The 19,835-nt window shown below is 48.8% G+C and overlaps 1 protein-coding gene across 2 annotated transcripts; it reads left to right on the top strand.

Annotated features, from left to right (window-relative positions):
• The first annotated feature begins 1,171 nt into the window (after positions 1-1,171).
• Positions 1,172-19,581, top strand: MEOX1 (mesenchyme homeobox 1). Of its 2 annotated transcripts, XM_005907663.3 has the most exons (3): positions 1,173-2,063; positions 16,412-16,584; positions 17,911-19,581. In XM_005907663.3, the coding sequence occupies exons 1-3, from the start codon at positions 1,595-1,597 to the stop codon at positions 18,031-18,033; spliced, it is 765 nt and encodes a 254-aa protein (XP_005907725.1). In that variant the 5' UTR covers positions 1,173-1,594; the 3' UTR covers positions 18,034-19,581. The 2 variants fall into 2 exon arrangements, with proteins under 2 accessions (XP_070245990.1, XP_005907725.1); XM_070389889.1 differs by lacking the exon at positions 16,412-16,584 and having other exon boundaries at positions 1,172-2,063.
• The last annotated feature ends 254 nt before the right edge of the window (positions 19,582-19,835 follow it).

The following is a 19,835-nucleotide window of genomic DNA, read 5'->3' as shown; positions in this document are numbered from 1 at the left end:
GAGTTGCCATTTCCTTCTCCAGAGTATCTTCCCAACCCAGGGATTGAACCCTGGTCTTCTGCATTCATTGCAGGCGATTCTTTACCCTCTGAGCCACCAGGGAAGCTCTTAGACCATGAGACTGTTTGTCAAAGAGAACTCTTTGGGGACTTCCCTGGTGGTCCAGTGGCTAAGACTCCATGCTCCCAATGCAGGGGGCCCGGGGTTCAATCCCTGGTCAAGGAACTAGATCCCATGTGCTGCAATAAAAATCGAAGACCCCCCATGCCGCAGCTAAGATTCGGTGCAGCCAAGTAAATAAATAGTTTTAAAAAGAGAGAGAGAGAACTCTTTGGGGAACAAGAAGCTCCTGATTCCTATTTCCATGCACAGACTCCACGGAAAACTTGGCCCCTGGGGGTGGGGAAGACAAAGCAGGTGGGCGAAGGTTACAGGGCCAGAGAGCAGGTGGGGGAAGCCAGGAGAAACTTCAAGGCACCTACCTAAGTGTCTTTCCTTTGCCTTGGAGAAAAATGACTTGAAACCCCACTAGACAAGAGTGTGGCTAATTGGCATGTAAGTTGGGGGTTAAAGAGCGGAAGGAAGAATCTGATTGTTTTTTTAAGTTACTGAGAAAGTGAGAATGTCACTGTGGGTCGAGAGAAATACTTTTTTTTCTGGAGCGTGTCTCTCTTTCTACTACAGACCGTAGTGGGCCACTGAGACTTGCAAAAAAAATTGCTTTTAATCCACCTTCCTTTTTGCAAGCAGCAGTAGAAGGGCCTTTAAATCAAATGCAATCAGCAAACTTGTCTCTTGCACTTATTCCCCGCTTCACTCCCTGGAATTTGGCACTTGATGGTTTCTGGATCTGACTTAAGGCTTTTTTCAAATCCAAGACTTGGGGAATTTTGTTAACAGTGCAATAAAATAACTTCATAGTGTTATAGGAGGCACATTAAAGAAAGTGTGTGTGTGCTGCTCTCTTTCCTTAAAAAAAAAAAAACAGACAATGTTTCTTTAAAAGACTCCATCTGCAAATCCCATTAGATGTGCATATAAGGTTTCTGATGATTAATAGTTGCCTGCTCGGGTTTTGGTTGGAGGGGATCGTGTGTGTGCTGGTTAACCCCTCCCTCTCCTCTCTCACATTTCACTTCAGAAATTTGTCACTCTCTCCCCACCGCAGGATTTAAAAGTGTGTCTCAGCAGCCCTGGACCAGCTCTTTGCAGGCATTTGCTGCGGGCTCCAGGACAAGCCCTCGTCAGCCGGTGCGTCTGGGCTGGGACAGTGAAAATGTTTAGTGTCATCGGCGACAAATACACGTATAGGGGACCCCACTAGGCAGGCTGGTGGGTCAGGGGGAACAGGAAGCCAAGAGCCAAATCCAACATAGGTGTGGGCACACGCATGTGTGGCCACCCACACGTGTGCGTACTCTGAGGAGCAATTTTCATTTTGGTTTTTGTTTTGGTTCCTGGGGCAAATTTTCTATCGAACACTTTTGCCCTCCTGTTGAAAAAAAATCTTTTTTTGTTGCATTTTTAACAATTTGAATATAAAAAGGGTAAGAATCCAAACTTTGAAAGGATTGAGGCGGGCAGCAGACAGCAGATGGATCCAGCGGCCAGCAGCTGCATGAGGGGTCCCCACCCCCCAGCCCCCGTCTGGGGCTGCCTTCGAAACCCGCACTCGGAAGGCACTGGGGCCTCAGGGCTCCCCCACTACCCGCCAACCCCATTCTCCTTCCACCAGAAACCAGACTTCCCAGCGACAGCAACAGCTGCATACCCCGACTTCTCAGCCTCATGCCTGGCAGCCACCCCACACAGCCTGCCCCGGGAGGAGCGAGGCTTCACTGAGCAGCACCCTGCCTTCCCACAGCCCCCCGATTGGCACTTCCCTGTCTCGGAGGCCCGGCGTAGGCTCAACCCAGGCCCCGTGGGGGGCTCCAAGGAGATAGGGGCCAACAGCCCAGGCCTGGTGGACACCACGGGAGGCCCAGGCGAGGACTATGAGGTCCTTGGGAGCACTGCCAACGAGACGGAGAAGAAGTCAACCAGACGGAAAAAGGAGAATTCAGGTAGGTGGCTGAGGAACAGCTGACTGTTCCTTTACTGTGTGACCTTGAGGAAGTTGCTTGCCTTCTCTGAGCCTAGGTAGCCTGATGTGAATGGGGGATAATATGATCTAACCTCCCCAAAGGCAGGAGACTTAAACCAGTTACCTTTGGAGGTATTTCTGCTCAGAATTCTGGGATTCTCTGGTGATAGGGGCTGTGTCTGTGTCCTCACCTCTCCTGGGTTCCAGGAAGGATGTGCTGAAAAGAGAATGAAACAGGATCCACAAAGATTTGGAGGGCAGGTGGGATGGAGCTTCCGGGTACAGGTTGGCAAAGGCTGGAGGGGGCTTTTCTGAACTGGACTGCGTCTGGGTTACAGTTCTCCCCAGTATGCCCCAGCCGGTTCCAAATGGCCCCGAGAGCCCCCGGGCTTACTCCCCAGGAGAGTTAGCTTATTCCCCAAGGCTCAGAGGGCTAGGACCAAGGCTGGGACCCTGGGCAATCAAACAGAACCAGGACTCTGTGTCTCTGGAAGTCTAGAGGCAGCAAAGCAGACATAGGGCAGGGATGCGAGAGGCAAACACTAAGGTATGGGGCAGACTGCCCGTGAGGAATGCGCTGCCCTACTGGGCTGTGTGCACAGGCCGAGGGGCAGCACAACCTGCTAAGGTCTGGGTGATCTCCCAAAGGCCACTCCTCAGAGGAGCCCTCCTGAGGAGTCACCAATCTTGGGGAGAGTCAGAGAGGCAGGCAGCAGAGGGTAAGCACTGGTGGAGTATCAGAGGCCAGAGGATGGAGCTGACCTAGCAGACCCCAGTTAATGTCCATCTCCTCCTGGTGGTGGGGACTGTTCTTTCCTCATCTCCCCATGGGACCTCCCAATTTCTCTCACCACCCATTCACCTTTTGTCTCATTCGCCGTCTCTATTTCGACCAGAGCAAGACAGTGCCCTTGCCTCCTGCACCTACTGCCCGACTATGTCCTCCTAACGGCTGCCCTTAGGGTACATCTATCTGTCTGAACCTACAGAAAAGTTTTCATGGGGCTAATGAGGGGCAGGCAGCGAATGAGAAGACCAACCAAAGAGAACACTCTCTGCTTTAGTTTACAAAGTGCTTGAAAAGTAGCCCAGATTTCCCGAGCACCTTCTGTTTGCCGAGTTTTGGCAGAGGCCCTGGGGCTGCAGGGATGAATAAGGTGTTCTCGCCCCCAAACAGCTCAAACTGAGAGGAAGGGGAGGCCAGCAGATGCCACTGGCAGTCGTTGTGCTATGACTGAGGGGTTCAAGGTGCTGGAAGAAACATACAATAGTTCTGAGTCGCACAGGTTCGAGTTTGCTCCATCAGGTCTTATCAGTGCCTCGATTCTTTACTCATGGAAAAGAAGAGACTGAAAAGCTTGAGAGGAGTTCTGCTAACATGGAGTTAAAAGAGAGTGACCCACTCATCCCGATGTACCCAGCACTTTCCTGGTTTTAGCATTGAAAGTCCAGTGTCCCCAGGACAGTTGGTCACCCTAGAAGAAAGCTCAAACCTCAGACTTCAGACCCCAAATCCCACACCCTTCAGTAGATCTCAAACACAATCCTCATTTTGAAATATCTGGCCTCCATGCTTGAAGAAGTCCCTCAGTGTGCTCACAGTGGATGATAAAAACCACAGTCCCTGGTGGTCCAGTGGTTAAGACCCCGTGCTTCCCCTGCAGGGGGCAAGGGTTTGATACCTGGTCAGGGAACTAAGATCCCAGGTGCCATGCTTCAAGACCAATAAATAAAACAATAATTTCTTTGATTTAAAAGCAAAGCAAAACAAAACATAGCCCTCTTGGATGCTATGAATAGGAGGGCTCTTTAAATTCTCAGCCAGTTAAACCCTGAACTGTTCCTAGGCCTGGCTGGAGATTTGCTGAGAATGGGACACTTTCTGCTTCTTCTCTCCAAGGAACGCTCAGCTCCTTGGCTGTGCCTAGTTGAAGAGCTCGCCCCTCTACAGCACCTGCCACTATAACTCTTCAATCTCTGCCCACACCCACCTCAGCTACATCCAGACACTTTCCAGGGAGCTGTGAGCCAAGGGTACTGGGAAGGCATGGACAAAGCCAAGGGCCAGGCTTAGACAAGGTCATTCCATGTTTCAGCTGGACCCAAATGCACCATCTTTCCTTTTGATGAGTGGCCCGTGGATGGTGCTTCTCACATGCCAAGCAGCTGGCCACCCCAGGGCACCCTCCTCACAGAGTCAACTTCTGGTCAGGAGAGGTTCCCACCCAGGAGGGGCTCTGAGCTCTCCCTCAAGGTCCTCTCAGAAGCAGCACTGGCAGCAGCAGTCACACAAGGCAGGGCACAGCTAGCTGACTCTCATTCATTCTCTGGGGTTCCAGACACTCTGTGGTCAACATGGAAATCTTTATCCCCCAGTGGCTTGCATCGTCCTTTGGGATTTAATTAAAGAGGCAGGAAAGATCAGCTTTGTAAGAACCTAAAGAAAAGGGAAAGCGATGGGCAGGGCTCACAACTAACTCCAGGAGTCTGGAATTCAGATCACAAGAGACAAATCCACAAAGAATCACCACCCTGGGACTTCCCTGGTGGTCCAGTGGCTAAGACTCCACACTCTCAATGCAAGGGACTGGGGTTCGATCTCTGGTCAGGGAACTGGATCCTGCATGTCCCAACTAAGACCTGGCACAGCCAAAATAAATATTGAAAAACAAAACAAAGAACCCCACCCACCCTATCAATCCTGATCCACTGGTTGGACTATTTTAAACTTTGATATCCTATTCATCATGGACTTTTTGTAAGAATTTTGATTTTTTTAAACATTGTGTTAAAATATTCTTTCTCTTCATTACTGTGGTTTTTGGCACCCCTTGCATGTTGTACTCAATGTGAGTGTCTTGCCCCGGCCCCTGCTAGGCCATCTCTGGAAGGTTAACCAGCACTGATCAGAAGTGTGTTTTCCATTATGCTTCACAATCAGGCAGACAGGTTGCGGGTTGGCACTGCCACTTCCCACTCCTTGACGTTGGGAAAGTCCTTAATTTCTCGGAGCCTCTGTCTCCCCAGCTGTAAAATGGGACTATAACAGTATCACCTTCCACATAGAGTCCCTGCAAAGGTTAAACACTGTGATCCGTGAGATGAACCCTGTGCCTCGCACATGAGTTCGATAATAGTGGTTGTTAATGGTATCAGGCCCGTCTTTACAGAACTAGTCTCCAGAACATAGAATCTGAAAAATAGCCCTTTGTTTGGGGGGACAGTGGAATTGAACATTTCAAACATGCTGTCTCAGAAATTCCTGAGCCTGGGATATAAAATGTGGAAACTTCTTAAAATCATCGTTGGTCCTGAAATCCAGTTGCCATCAATTAGGAGCCTGAAGCTCAGAGATTCACCAGAGAAGCTGGGGGAGGGAGTGAGTCGTGTCTGGTAAACGTGTCCCAAGCTGGTTGGCCTGGCCAGGAAGGGTCCCGTAACAGAAAGTTACTGAAAGTTCGTTTCGAAAGGAACGTTCTCTGCTCACCGGTCTCCTTCAAAGCTCTGCTAGCCCCAGCTGCTTTCCCATCACTTGCCATCACTGGAAGTGGAGCTGGTTGCTCAAGGAAATGGTCAGGAAAGAGGGGCTCCCTGGACCCCACTCTGAAACTTTCTGTTGGTTCACTGCACAAAGCTGATTTAGGAGTTGGTTGTGATGTTAACTTGCCCTAACCACTCCCGCTCCAGGGGGCCAGGGAGCGTTAAAGACCCCTGCTGGCAAGGACAGCTGCCACTCCTGTTTGCCCCTAATCTGTCATGGCTACCATGGTCATCTTTAATTTATGGGAATGAAGGATTTCATGGTGATTTCCTGATGGGGTTCAAGGGAAGGTCGCGTGTGATCAGCCCGGCAGCAACAGGTGAATCTGATTGGCCGCCTGGGAGGGCCTCCGTGCCTGGGATCCCCGCTGCTGGCTGATGCTCTCACAGTCCTTCTGTCTTCATCAGACTTGCTTTGTCCTCCACCCCATACTCCTGAAGCTCCAACATGTGTGCCTCCCAGGGCTCCTCCTTCCCTGTTTTCTCCCCTGTAAGATCTGATGTCCACCTGCCCTGCCCCTGCCCAGCTACGCACACTCTCAATTTCCCCTGAGGTTGAAAAACCCTCCACAAAGTGGCCTCTTTCCCACCTGGTTTCCCTCTACAGCCCACCCATTCCACTTCTATCTCCACTCAAGAAGCCACCAAGCCAATTTAGTTGCCTTGAAAAGGCACCCTGCTTTTTCTCCCCACCACCCTGATTTGTCCAGTGCTTCCCCTTGCTTCCCCTTGCCTCAAACACCCTTCTCTTCCCACAGCCTTCTGCCTTATTTTAACATCCAGCTTGAAAGACATCTACTCCAAGGATCCTTCACTCCTTCCATCCTTCCTTCATGATTCCACTTGTACATGGCATCATTTCAATGAAAGTAACAGTTTAGAAGTTTCAAATGACAGTATCGCTAGAAACTGTGGCTGATTTTATAAATACAGTTTGCACCTTCATAAAGGAGCTCTCCTGAGGTTTCTTACCATCAAACATCTAATATTTGAAATCTGTTTTTTCTTTATTATGATCAAAAACATATCACGTAAGCTTGACCATCATAACCACTTTTAAATTAATGCGGTTCAGTAGCATTAACTATATATATATATATATATACATACATAAAATTGTGCAACAGATCTCTAGAACTTTTTCATCTTATACAATGAAATTCTACATCCATTGAAAAACAGTTCCTTTTACCCTCTTCCCTGCACCACCCCTCCCCCCAGGCCCTGGCAACCAGCATTCTACTTTCTGTTTCTAAGAATTTGAACTTTCAGTTCAGTTCAGTTCAGTTCAGTCGCTCAGTCGTGTCCGACTCTTTGCGACCCCATGAATTGCAGCACGCCAGGCCTCCTGTCCACCAACTCCCGGAGTTCACTCAGACTCACGTCCATCGAGTCAGTGATGCCATCCAGCCATCTCATCCTCTGTCGTCCCCTTTTCCTCCTGCCCCCAATCCCTCCCAGCATCAGAGTCTTTTCCAATGAGTCAACTCTTCGCATGAGGTGGCCAAAGTACTTGGAGTTTCAGCTTTTTACCTCATATATGTGGAATCAAGCAGTATCTGTCTTTTCATGATAGATTTAGTTTACTTAGCCCGGTGTCCTCAAGCCTTATCTGTGTTGTAGCATATGACAGAATTTCTTTATTTTTTTTAAGGCTGAATAATATTCTGCTGTGTGTATATGCACATTTTCTTTATTCATTCATCTGTAATGGCCACTTGGTTTGCTTCCACCTCTTGATTATTATCAATGATTCTGCAATGGACGTGGATGTGCAAATCTCTTTAAGATCCTGCTGTGAATTCTTTTGTATATATACTTAGAAGTAGAACTGTTGGATCATATGGTAACTATTTTAATCTTTTGAGGAACCACTATACTGTTTTCCCTATAGAATGCTTTTGTTGACCATACTTTTGGTGTCATATCCAAGAAATCATTGCCAAATCCATTCTCTCCATGTTTTCTTCTAGGAGTTTTTTAGTTTTAGGTCTTGCATTTTTAGGCCTTTAATGTATTTTTAAGTTAATTTTTATGTGTGGTGTACAGAAAAGATCCAACTTTATCCTTTTGCTTGTGGAGATCCTGTTTTCCCAGCACCGTTTGTTTAAGATTGTTCCTTCCCCATTGTGTAGCCTTGGCACCTTTGTTGAAGATCATTTGATCATTTATGTGAAGGCTTACTTCTGGGCTCTCTATTCTGTTCCATTGATGTATGTGTCTCCTCTTATGCTGGTATCACAGTGTTTTGATTACTGTCGCTTTGTAATGTGTTTGAAAATCAGGAAGCAGGAAGCCTCCAGCTTTGTTTTTCTTTCTCAAAATTGTTTTGGCTATTCAGGGTTCTTTGAGATTTCCTAGGAATTTCAGGATGATTTTTTCTAGTTTTGCCAAAAAATGCCATTGGGATTTTTGTAGGGATTGCACTGAGTTTGTAGATCACTTTGTGTAGTATGGACATTTTAACAATATTGCCTTTCAAAATCCATGAACACAGGATGTCTTTCTTTTCATTTGTGTCTTTAATTTCTTTTAGCAATGTTTTGTAATTTTCATTGTACAAGTCTTTTGCCTTCTTAGTTAAATTTATTCCTAAGTATTTTATTCTTTTTGATGGTATTGTGAATGGGATTATTTTCTTAATTTCCCTTTTGAATTGTTTATTGTTCATGTATAGAAACACAACTGAGTTGTGCATGTTGATTCTGTATCCTGCAACCTTGATGAATGTATTACTTCTAAAAGGCTTTTGTAGAATCTTTGGGGTTTTCCACATACAAGAGTGTACTATCTACAAAGAGAGATCATTTTACTTCTTTCTTTCTGACTTAGATATCTCTTAATTTCTTTTTCTTGTCTGATTGCTCTGGCTAGGACTTCCAGCACTATATCAAATGGAAATAGTAAGAATGGGCATCCTTGCCTACTTCCTAACGTTAGAGAAAACTATTTTAGTTTTTCACCACTGAGTATGATATTAGCTACAGGCTTTTCATATATGGCCTTTATTATGTTGAAGTAATTTCCTTCTCTTCCTGGTTTGTTGAGTGTCCAAGAATCCTTTGGTGACCTCTCTCTCCACACACGTGGAGCATGCCCTGTTGACAACTCTATTTTAGCATCAAACCACAGTTGGCTTATATCGAGTTATAGATGCACACAATGGCCTTTTTCCTTAAAACAGAAGTGTCTAGATAGCTGGAATGCTATCTGATTCACCTGTGCAGTATCACTAGCACCTACTGTAACATTTGTACACAGAAGCTGTGTGTCTGGCCAATAGCCTCTACTGTAATCTGGCATTCACTCATTCATTTTCTCACTTTCTGAGAGTGGCTCCACCGCCTGGCATGGGGTTTTCACCATGTGTGCTGTGCTTCTGTAAAATGCATCAGGACTTTTGTAGTCTCACTCATGAAAAAGTGTGCAGAGAGCCAGACTTCAATCATAAAACCAGCACAGGGTCAGGGTGAGTGCTGGGGTCAGAAAGATGTGTAAACATCCACATGCAGGCTGGGCTGACTCACAGGAATCCCCTACAGGGCACTGGGGTTGGGTCCAGCAAGGGGAGCTGCTATGGCTGAGCAGCAAAGGGGACCCACCATGGTCAGGCACTTAGGGGGGCTCCTGGCTGGGCAGTTAAAGGGCCCAACTGCCACGTGAACAAGTGGCTGTGCTCACCAGTCTAGAGGAAAGCACCCCTTTTTCTAATTTGCAGAGAGGTCCCTATGGTCTTGCATCAGCTTTGTACCCATCATGGCCTTGTTCCCTCTCCCTCCTTAGTGGTAAGCACAGCTGTAGGGAGTTAGGTGGGGGGCATCTTGGCCCACTTGGGTATAACAAATACCACAGACTGGGTAGCTTAAACAACAGACATTTATTTTCCCACAGTTCTGGAAACTGGAAGTCAAAGATCAAGATGTTGGCAGGTTCGGTTTCTCCTGAGGCTTCTCTCTTTGGCTGGCAAATGGCCACCTTCTTGTCATGTCCTCACTTGGTCATTCTTCTGTGTGTGGTCATTCTCTATGTCCTCATCTCTTCTTATGAAGACACAAGTCAGATTGGATTAAGGCTCACGCTAACAGCCTTCCTGGAGAAGGGAAGATCCACCCACTCCAGTATTCTGGCCTGGAGAACCCCATGGACTGTATAGAACATGGGGTCGCAAAGAGTCGGACACGACTGAGCAAAAGTATTTAAACTACTTTCGTACTCTGTACTTAAAGTACAGAAAGTACTTCTGTGAAAGTACTTAACAGCCTCATTTTAACTTCATCACCTCTTGAAAGACCCTATCTCAAAACAGTCGCATTCGGAGGTACTGAGGGTTAGAATGTCAAAATATTAATTGATAGAGGGGACACGATTCGGTCCATAAACAGAGGAAATGGGGACAAGATTCTAGCAGTGGCACAAATGCTCCAGTTATAAATCCCTTTGGCAGGACCTCAGAGCTTCCCTAGCCCAGGGTCCAGGGTCTGTTGGCCACTAGAGCTTTTCCATTCCTATAGGGTGTTGCTTCTGGCCACAAGGAGATCCTGCATTCTTTTTCGAGTTTGTTTGTTTGTTTGTTTGTTTTTCATGTGGACCGTTATTTAAAGTCTTTATTGTATTTGTTACGATATTGCTTCTATTTTATGTTTTGGTCTTTTGGTCACAAGGCATATGGGACCCTAGTGCCCCGACCAGGGATCAAACCTCCATCTCTTGCATTGGGAGGTGAAGTGTTAACTACTTGACCACCAGGGAAGTCCCAATCCTGGCATTCTTATTTTTTTCGCACAGAGAAGAAAAAATGGAGACTGTTTTAGGAATGAATCCCTAGAGAAGCAGGGTGTTTGACAGACAAAGGAAAGGACGTGATAACAAAATAAATGGACAACCTCAGTAAGTGTCACCTGGGTCATGAGCATGACTCTTGAGCATCATGCTGATTGCAAATCCATACCCACCTCTGAGGGGCAAGACTTGAGGCCCCTGGAGACCCCTAGAGCCAGCGTCCTCAGTGCCCACTCTGCCCACTGAATCAGGCTGCCCTGGCACCTCTCAGCTCCCACCCCCACTCTAGCCTTTTCTATTTCATGTTTTCCCATCTTCCTTGAATTCAATGATGAAGGAACCGTGTGAGCAGCGGGGCCTGGGTCCTAAAGCCTACACTTCCTTTGGTGACAGCTGAGGGCGACATCTGGAACTTATAAACACAAAGCCCAGCGCTGCCTGTGCCTTCCCCAACCATCTCAGAAGCTCACTGCAGCTCCTACCTCTCATTTCCACTGCCCCTCCCCCTCCAATTCTCTGCTGCAAACCTCCATGGTCCCCACACCCCAACTCCTCACTCAGTCCATTCCACTTTCCCTCATCAGAGCCCACCGTTACTGCCTACCCCACCACCACCACCTGGGACTCTCAGCAAACATGACTCTACCCCTAGGCATTCCCATCCCAGAGAACATAACCTAAATTCCCCAGGCCCACTGCTGGGCTCCTCAAAGAAGCTGGGAGCCCTACCATGTCTCCTCAGGCCCCCATGGGAGAGGAAAAGGGTCTAGACACTGAGGTGGGGCGGGGCCCAGAGAGAGAGGCGGGCCAGTCCTAGGAAGCCAGACAGGTCTGGATGCAAACGCATCTGGGGAATGGTTCCATCCAGGTCTTGTCTGTTTTGAGGGCTTTAACTCCTCCGTCTGAAGCTGAAAGTGTCAAAACTAATGAGCAGGGGATTTCCCCAGTGGTCCAGTGGTTAAGACTCCATGCTTCCAATGCAGGGGGCGTGGGTTCAATCCCTGGTCAGGGAACTAAGATCCCACATGCTTCACAGTGTGGTCAAATTAAAAAGAAAACAAAACCACAGCTAATGAGCACATTAAAGGTCTGGTGTGTAGCCCAGGAAACTATAGGCACCATTTTCAGAGGATTTGCCAAGGTCTCACCTAGGGAAGTCCCTGGGAGGCCGACCTGGACACAGATTCAGATTGCCATCCTTGGAGTAACCACATCTCCATACTCATTGTCCCCGCAGCCCAGGGTGACCTAACCTGGACGGGTCCCGGGCGACTTTGGGCAAGCCATTTAATCTCTGGGTCTCAATTTCCTCATTTGTTCTATGGTCTAATGTATATCTTACTGGAGAAGGCAATGGCACCCCACTCCAGTACTCTTGCCTGGAAAATCCCATGGATGGAGGAGCCTGGAAGGCTGCAGTCCATGGGGTTGCTAAGGGTCGGACACGACTGAGCAACTTCACTTTCACTTTTCAGTTTCATGCATTAGAGAAGGAAATGGCAACCCACTCCAGTATTTTTGTCTGGAGAATCCCAGGGACGGGGAAGCCTGGTGGGCTGCCGTCTATGGGGTCGCACAGAGTCGGACACGACTGAAGCGACTTAGCAGCGGCAGCAGCAGCATACCTTACCTACTTCACAGAATAATTAAGAGGATCTAATAGGAAGCAGCCATGGCAAGGAAATAGCTTCCTCTCAAGGAAATCTGGGTTCTCAGCCCACTTCTGCCACTAACTTGCTGTATGTCTTTAGGCAAGTTTCTTACCTTAACCTATAACATAAAAAGGCCACATCAGATCATCTCTAAGTCCCCTTCTAGGTCTGCTATTCTATGATTCTATAGTACAGAGGAAAGCCCAACAGAAGTTTATCTCTGGGGAAGAGAAACCCATTGTCAATTGTCAACTGCAATGTGCTATTTGAACGTGGGGCATGTGACCATCTATCTGGTCTTGGATAGAAATTTATGTTAAATGGCTGTGAGAGTTGGGGAGTAGGAATACAGGACTCCAAAAAAGGCACATTCCCCAACGTCTGTCTGAGCCTCCCTCTAGTCCCGATAAAGCTGTCTGCTGACTTTAAGAAGGCCTGCCAAACGTGACAGCTATTTATGAAATAATTTACCTTGGATGGTGTAAAAGCTCATGGTGGAAACCACAATATCACACAGACACATCCTGTTTGCATTTCTCTGGGCACTCTGGACCATTCCATCATGGCCCTGCTCCCTCTGAGGGTGTGCAGAGGATGGGGTGGGGTCACGTGGCTCCTCCATAGACACAGAGGCAGCCTGCTGAACGCCAGCCTCCTCCCTCTGCTGTCATGGAAGAAGCGCCCTTTGGCCCTGGGGAAGAATCAGGACCAGGAGGACTGCTGTGGATCCTCACGCAGATCAATTCTAGTTACTGTGCCTGGAAGCAATAGTGACACAGATTCGAGCATAGATATGCAAAAGTACTGGGAGAAGGGAAAACAGTTACAAGGCCAGAGATTGAAAAGGCGTCCTTTTCGCACGGTTCTTGAGACGTGGTGTCCCGAGAAGCACCGTGTTTTACTTCTGCCTGTGCTACCTCTCCAGCATCATCCCAGTAGAACCTCGTCTGGTGGTTCTTTCAAAGGGATCTCAGTTGAATGCCATGCACTGTGCTATGTTAACACACGTCTCCCATCTCATTTTACCTTCGAAGCAGCCTTTTGATCACAGTGGTCGCGATAGCTAACTTGATATACTTCTGGCCCTTTTGTCATTTCTAACATTTCTAAAGGGTTCTTAACGCCTGTGGGAAGCTGATGAGGGACAAAGGTCCTCCCGGTGCCACCCTGTTTAGCCGAATGTTGCCTTGAGGTTCACATACGGGTTCAGACACTGGGTTCCCAGCTTATCCTGAGGCCCCAGTGCCCAAATCAGGATAATAAGAGATGAGAGAGGAGAATGGATAGGGAGGGTTTGCCCTGGTTGTCGCCACCTCCACACCCTAACTAGTCCAAGACCAGCTACAAAGGGCTCGGCTCCTGATCTCCCCTCTTCTCTCTAGGAAACATTATGTGCAGGACTCTGTATGTGTGTATAGGATGGGTATAACTGGGGAAGAGGTGTCCATAGGGCACCTATGCACACCTAAGCAGGCCTGGGAGAAGGGGAAGGTGGAGTGTGAGCATCAACCCAGGACAAGGCTTCTGAGAGCGCTGGAGGTGGAGATGTACAGAGCTGCCCCCAGACAGCCAGCCAGCCACCAGAACCTGACACCAGGGCTGATGATGGCCATGGCTCTCGTCAGCTGGATCTGGATTCAAATCTCAGTTCCGCTGCCCCAAAGCTACCCAGCCAAGTTCCCGGGCCTCTCTGAGGTTGCTTCTGCCTCTGTATACTGAGAAGGACTTAGCAAACATTTAGCAAGTACCTCCTATGTGCCGGGTTCAGTAGCAAGTGAGAAAAGCAGTTACATCCCTGGGGAGAGACAGCTATGAATCAAATTATCACACAAATCTACATGACAAAGATAAAGGGATAATAATACTGCCTACTCCTTCCAGTGTTATGTGGGGACGATTAAAGCCGTGACTGCATCTTAGCACAGGTAAGACTTTAAGAAGTGACAGCTGCTATTACCCCAGGCCCTCAAATGGCATCTCAAGGAACCGAAGAATCAGAAGAATACTATATATTCGTTTCAGCGCTTTGAAGTTTTAAAAGCATTTTCCACCTACAGCAGCTTGTCCAGGCTTCCCAATAACGCTGGGAGGTAGATTTCTAGATAAAGAGGCTGAAGCCCAGGGAGGTTAAGCGACTTCCTGAGAGGCTCCAGCAAGAAGATCCAGGATGCAAACCTCGGCGCAAGTCCTCTGGGTTTGACACACCCGCTGATGTGAAAGGAAAGTACTGGGAAACACTGAGTCCCCGGGCAGGAGCGGATGGGAACCGCGCCAGGCTTCGCGGCCTCGCTCCCGCTCCGCGGCGTGACCATGACCGCCCCTCCCTCCCTGGGCCGCGACGGCCAAGGCTAAGGACTCCTGGGGACCCCGGCCGGGCGGCGCGTTCTTCCCCTCCAGCCCCCGCTCCGCTTCCGGAGAGGTCCGGGCAGGCAGCCCGGCGGGAGAGGTCGCCCCCTTCCTTCCCGGCCCCCGGGCGCGGGTGGGCAGCCCACCCGGACCCGGCGCGGACAGCCGGGCATCGGGGCTGCAGGGAGCCCAGGAATCGGGGCTGCGGGGACCCCGGGAGGCGGCCCTCCTCCGCCTTCTCCGCTTCGCTTCCATACGCCGGTCCGGGGCGGGAGACGCCCCCATCTCTGTCCCGCTCGCCTCCCCGCTCCTGAGCCGCATGTCCCCGCCCTTCTCCCGGGCTCCTGGCGGGGACTCGCCGACTGAAATACAAGGCACTGCGTGGAAAGCGCTAGAAAGAACCGGCAGGTTGAAGTTCCCAACGGAACGCGGAGTGGACGAGGGGGCTCTGTATCCCGACCCGGTTTGGCAGTCTGGCAGTTTGGCCAGCTTCCCAGTCTGTAAAACAAGGACAGTGAGTTGAAAGACTTCTAATTTTTAGAGCCCTGCGTAAAACGTGCTTCCTGGAGCCCTTTCCTGGAGCCCTTTCCCGGCCACGTGGCACGCGTTGGTCGTTCATTGTGTGGGTGTGTCGGTCTCCTTCCTTTACGCCTCTCCACCCACCACTGTCTCTTACCCTGCTCTGGGAGGTCACGATACAGTCCCTTCTATGTATACAGCACTTAACAGTTTGTAAAGCCCTCCTACATGTATTTCATTACAACAGTGTGTGAGTCAAACTGCCTGAGTGGATTCCAGCCCCTCCACTCACTGGCCAAAAGAACAATTTACTTCACTTCTCTGTGCTTAGTTTTCTGGTCTGTAAAATGGGTTTCGTCGTAGAACTCACCTGGCTGAATTCCTGTGCGGATTAAGTGGCTGATATCCCTAAAGTGCTTGGTCCCTGCACCCCTGTTAGCAGCTGCGACTGAGCCCCTGCTATGTCTAACCCAGAGCCTCCTTCATAAATGAACTTCCCAGACTGGGCCCCTCCTGGTGTCAAAGGTAGGGGCTAGGGTAGGTCTTGGAAGCCAGGAAGAAACTTAAAGTAGCGCTTCTCAATGTACATGTGCACACAACTCCTAAGGTTAGTAATAGTGTTAGTCGCTCAGTCTTGTCCCTGACTCTTTGCAACCTCATGAACTGTAGCCTGTCAGGCTCTTCTGTCTATGGCATTCTCCAGGCAAGAATACAGGAGTGGGTTGCCATGACCTTCTCCAGGGGATCTTTCCCATCCAGGGATCGAACCCGGGTCTCCCGCATTGCAGGCAGTCTTTACCATCTGAGCCACAAGGGATGCCCTGACTCCTAAGGGGATCGTGCTAAAATCCAGATTCTGATTCAGTAGATCTGAGGATGGGAGGTGGGCAGCAGGAGATCTTGCAAGTCTGGTCAGTGCCCAGGCTCTGCTGCTACTGCCACCAGACCATCCTTTGAGAAGCCAGGTCTTAGAGCAGTGGTTTGTAACCCTGACTGCGTGTCTGAATCATCAGAAGCCTTGTTAAAACAGATCACTGGGTCCCACTCCCAGAGTTTTTCATTCAGCAGGTGTGTGTGTGGTGATGCCCAAGGATTTGCATTCAAAATGAGTTCCTAGATGGGGCTGATCTCCCCGAGGACAGAGAACCTCCGTTTTAAAGCATCTTGCCCCACAAGCTCACAGCCACTACCAGTGTCAAGTTGAGGGTGGCTCAGGTGGTAGAGGTCATTCAGCAGCCAAAGGCAGCTTCCTGTACTCTGGAAATTAAAAATAGTTGTTTGAGGGGCAGGGCACTTGAGGTTGGGATCCTAAATTCTTTCCATTTCTCTTAGGGTTAAGACATTAGAAGGGATGATAAAGCGACACGGTGGGATCTTTCTCAGCATCCTTTAAAAATAAGAGCGACAGGCTGTGCCTCTGCTTGAAGACAAAAGAAAGGGAATCAAGGTCCCTGCGGTTCATGTCTTCCTGTTTGGGGTCCTCTCTCCCCAGACAACCAGGAGAATCGAGCGAAGCCAGAGGGCGCCAGCAAGGCCCGCAAGGAGCGGACAGCCTTCACCAAGGAGCAGCTGCGGGAGCTCGAAGCTGAGTTTGCTCATCACAACTACTTGACCCGACTCCGAAGATATGAGATCGCAGTAAACCTGGACCTCTCCGAGCGGCAGGTGCAACATGGAGGAGCCCCTCCTCTTGTGGCCATCCCTCATTTCCTGTGCTCTCATCCCCCCCTTCCCTCCCCCCTTCTCCTGGAACCTTCTCCTTCCTCCTCTCCCTCCACCCAATCCAGACATTCTGGTTGTACCTGACAATCACCTGTGGAGATTCTAACAAGGCCAATGTATGGAGCTCACCCCTAAAGATTGTTTTCACTGGTCTGGGGAGGAGTCCAGGCATCAGAATTCTTCAAAGGTCCCCCAGGTTGGGACTTCCCTTGTGGTCCAGTGGTTAAGACTTCTGCTCCCAATGCAGGTGACCGGGTTCAATTTCTGGTCAGGGAACTAGAGCTCATATGAGGCAATTAAAACTGGTGCAGCCAAATAAATAAATACTAAAAAATAAAATAAAAAGTCCCCCAGGTGATTCTCACATGCAGCCAGGGTTGAAATCTCTGCTCTGCTTATCCCCAAATGTGAGTGTGCAGTAGAATCACCCAGGCCCTTGTTTAAAATGCAGATTTCAGGGTTCCACAGTGTGATAGTGCAGTAATAGAGTAATAGAGGGAATCTGCATTTCTAGTAGGTTCTCCAGGTGATTTGGACATGCAGCTGGTTCCTGGGCACACTCTGAGAAAAACTTCCTAGCCGTTTGTTTTGGCCTCTTCTTCAGAGCATTCCACCCATACTCATGCTCTGATGGGGAGTAAAATATAATAATAATTGATAGCAGCTTTCAGTTGAGAAAGTGATCTGCTGGAGTGCTGGATTTAGAATCAGAGGACTTAGATTCAAATCTTGCTTCTACCACTTCATAGCTCTGGGACCTCTGGATCACATCTTCTCCTAACCTCTCCTGTCTCCAACTGGGTCATAACCCCACCCTAAAGGTTTACATGCAGGTAAATGCTGAAGCTCAGATGAGAAAATGCCCACATCAGAGCTACCTAAGCTGGAAAATGCTTTCCAAATGTGCCTAAGGGAAATGTTGGTGTTTCTGTGTTCCCAGATTCCTGGGTAATAGAAGCTTGAGGGAGGGTGTCCACATAAGAGGGGTGGGACTTGTGGAGGGGGTGGGGTCAATGCAAAGTGACATTTAGTACTAGTTCTTCTGTCTGTGATGTTTTCTTTATCTGGAGACATAAGACAGGTCTTTGAACAGATTGATGAGTCTTCCCTTTGGTCTCAATACCTGGAGCCTTTGGAGGCATGGGGAGGGGCAAGCAGAGTTTCGAGTTGGGCTCCCTGGAGCTGCACCCCAGGTACCTTGAGCATCAGTATTGGTGAGGTGGTTACACCTGCCCTGAAGTGACTGGGCTCCTCTGCTTCCTTCATCAGGTCAAAGTGTGGTTCCAGAACCGAAGGATGAAGTGGAAGCGTGTGAAGGGGGGTCAGCCCATCTCCCCCCACAGGCAGGACCCCGAGGATGGGGACTCTGCCGCCTCTCCAAGTTCAGAGTGAGATTCTCCAGGGAGCAAAAAAAAAAAAAGACTGAGGACTGAGCCCCCTACCAATGACCCCTACCCCAATCCCACCTTAACCTTCTCCCACTCTCCCAGGGCAGCCTCTCCACGCTTCACAGTGATTCCTGGACAGAAAGCTGACAGAAAGCTGGGAGCCTTGAAGTTTCTAGAAAGTTCTGTCCAGCATTACTCTGTCTTTAGCAGCCCCTTCCCCAGGGCCTTCGCTTACCACAATTCTCATGGAGTCAACCCAAGTGAATTCGGAGAATAGCTCCAGGGACACTGTTTCTTCGGGTCTAAGCTGCCACCCACGCCTCCTTCTCACAACCTTCCTCCCACACCGGCCAGACCTCCTCCAGTTCTGGACACCTGGCCTGATGGGAGAGGAGGCTTGAGACCAGCTGGTGAGTCACAAAAACAGATGCCCCCAAAGGAAGGCAAGGAGACACACACACACACACACACACACACACACACACTCTAGACCACCTCTCCTTTCTGGGTTTTGTTCTGAGGCTTTGGGGGACCTCAGTTGTCCCAAAACCCCGGGGAAAAATCAGTGTGAGGAAGTCTGAAGACAGAAACTTAGCTGCTACAAATCAGAAGCCATCCATGAATCCAAATTGGCTGGCTCCGTGGGCAAGTTCATGAGCGCTGGCTGGAAGCAGACAGTCAGGAGAGCAGCTTGGTATAGGTCTCTGTGTTCCCCACACTGGCCTTTCATGCTGGCTTGACTAGGTGGGTGAGAAGGGACCCAGGACAGCACCTGCTTCTTCAAAATCAATTCAGGGACATACCTGGGATTGTTGAGCTGGACTCCAAATCTCTGGAACAGCTATTCCTTTTAAATCAGTAATTTCTGGACGGAAAAACTATCCAGATGCTCACATTATTGAAGTGAGGGCTGGAGAGGGTCCCAGTGTTCCGAGGATGGAGCAACCATACGAGGGCTGCTTACTGGGTGAGGGCCTAGAAATGTGGGACCCTGGTGTGGTTTCTTTCTCCAGCTGCAGGGTCTTGTGCTTTCAAAGAACTTTGGCTGCAAAAGGACCAAGAAAATGTCCTACTTTCTCCATGGGATGCATCTGAAGCCCTCCGAAGTGTGCATTCCACAAATGCTGTTATGATGGGAGGAGCTGCCACATTTATGTGTGGACTGCCCAACCCCCACCCCAGGACTGTTGGCCCAGCAACCTGGGGCTACTGACACCTTGAGAGAGGCCCCTGCTTGCCTCAGTGCTCTGTCCCCCAACGCCAGCTGGTGTTGCAGAGGGAGGTCAGCAAGAGTTTGAGTTCTTATATGTAGATATAATTATTCATGTGTAAAAAAAAAATACAAAAACCAAAAACCCACCTCCCTATCTTGAAAGGACAGACTCTCTGGAAAATGATTGCCAAGTGAGATGGCTGGTTAGAGCATGTGTAATTTTTTCTAAACTATACTTCATCTATTTTCTTTAGATTACATCAAGTTAACTGTGTACGATCAATTAACTTAGAAAATTTTTCGAGAAATAAAATCAATAAAAAGAAAAAAAAGAGCAGAGTTTCCAGGTCTATTTTCCTGGAAGAGCTAAGAACCACATGTCTGTACATAGTCCTCTGATACTCATGTGATCATCAGCCAGACAAGATCTAGAAACAAGAAAACAGAACTCCTGTAAACCAAGGTATCCCTTGGTTCTTCAAAATGTAGGGGTGCAAATATAATGGATGTTTAAAAAAAAAAAAGTCTTGTCTTCCTTGCAACTGTATTGTCTTCATTTCTCATTGAAAAATTTTAGCTTTCAGTTTCCGTAA

Source organism: Bos mutus, chromosome 19, assembly GCF_027580195.1.
Source record: "Bos mutus isolate GX-2022 chromosome 19, NWIPB_WYAK_1.1, whole genome shotgun sequence".
In the NCBI taxonomy this organism is placed as follows: Eukaryota; Metazoa; Chordata; class Mammalia; order Artiodactyla; family Bovidae; genus Bos; species Bos mutus.
This window is presented reverse-complemented; position numbering and strand designations above follow the sequence as displayed.

Bases quoted from the DNA above. Each gene is read 5' to 3' on its own strand.
- MEOX1 (XM_005907663.3), top strand. From the start codon at position 1,595: ATGGATCCAGCGGCCAGCAGCTGCATGAGGGGTCCCCACCCCCCAGCC. The intron at 2,064-16,411 runs GTAGGTGGCTGA...CTCTCTCCCCAG, and splicing joins ACGGAAAAAGGAGAATTCAG to ACAACCAGGAGAATCGAGCG. The intron at 16,585-17,910 runs GTGCAACATGGA...TTCCTTCATCAG, and splicing joins TGGACCTCTCCGAGCGGCAG to GTCAAAGTGTGGTTCCAGAA.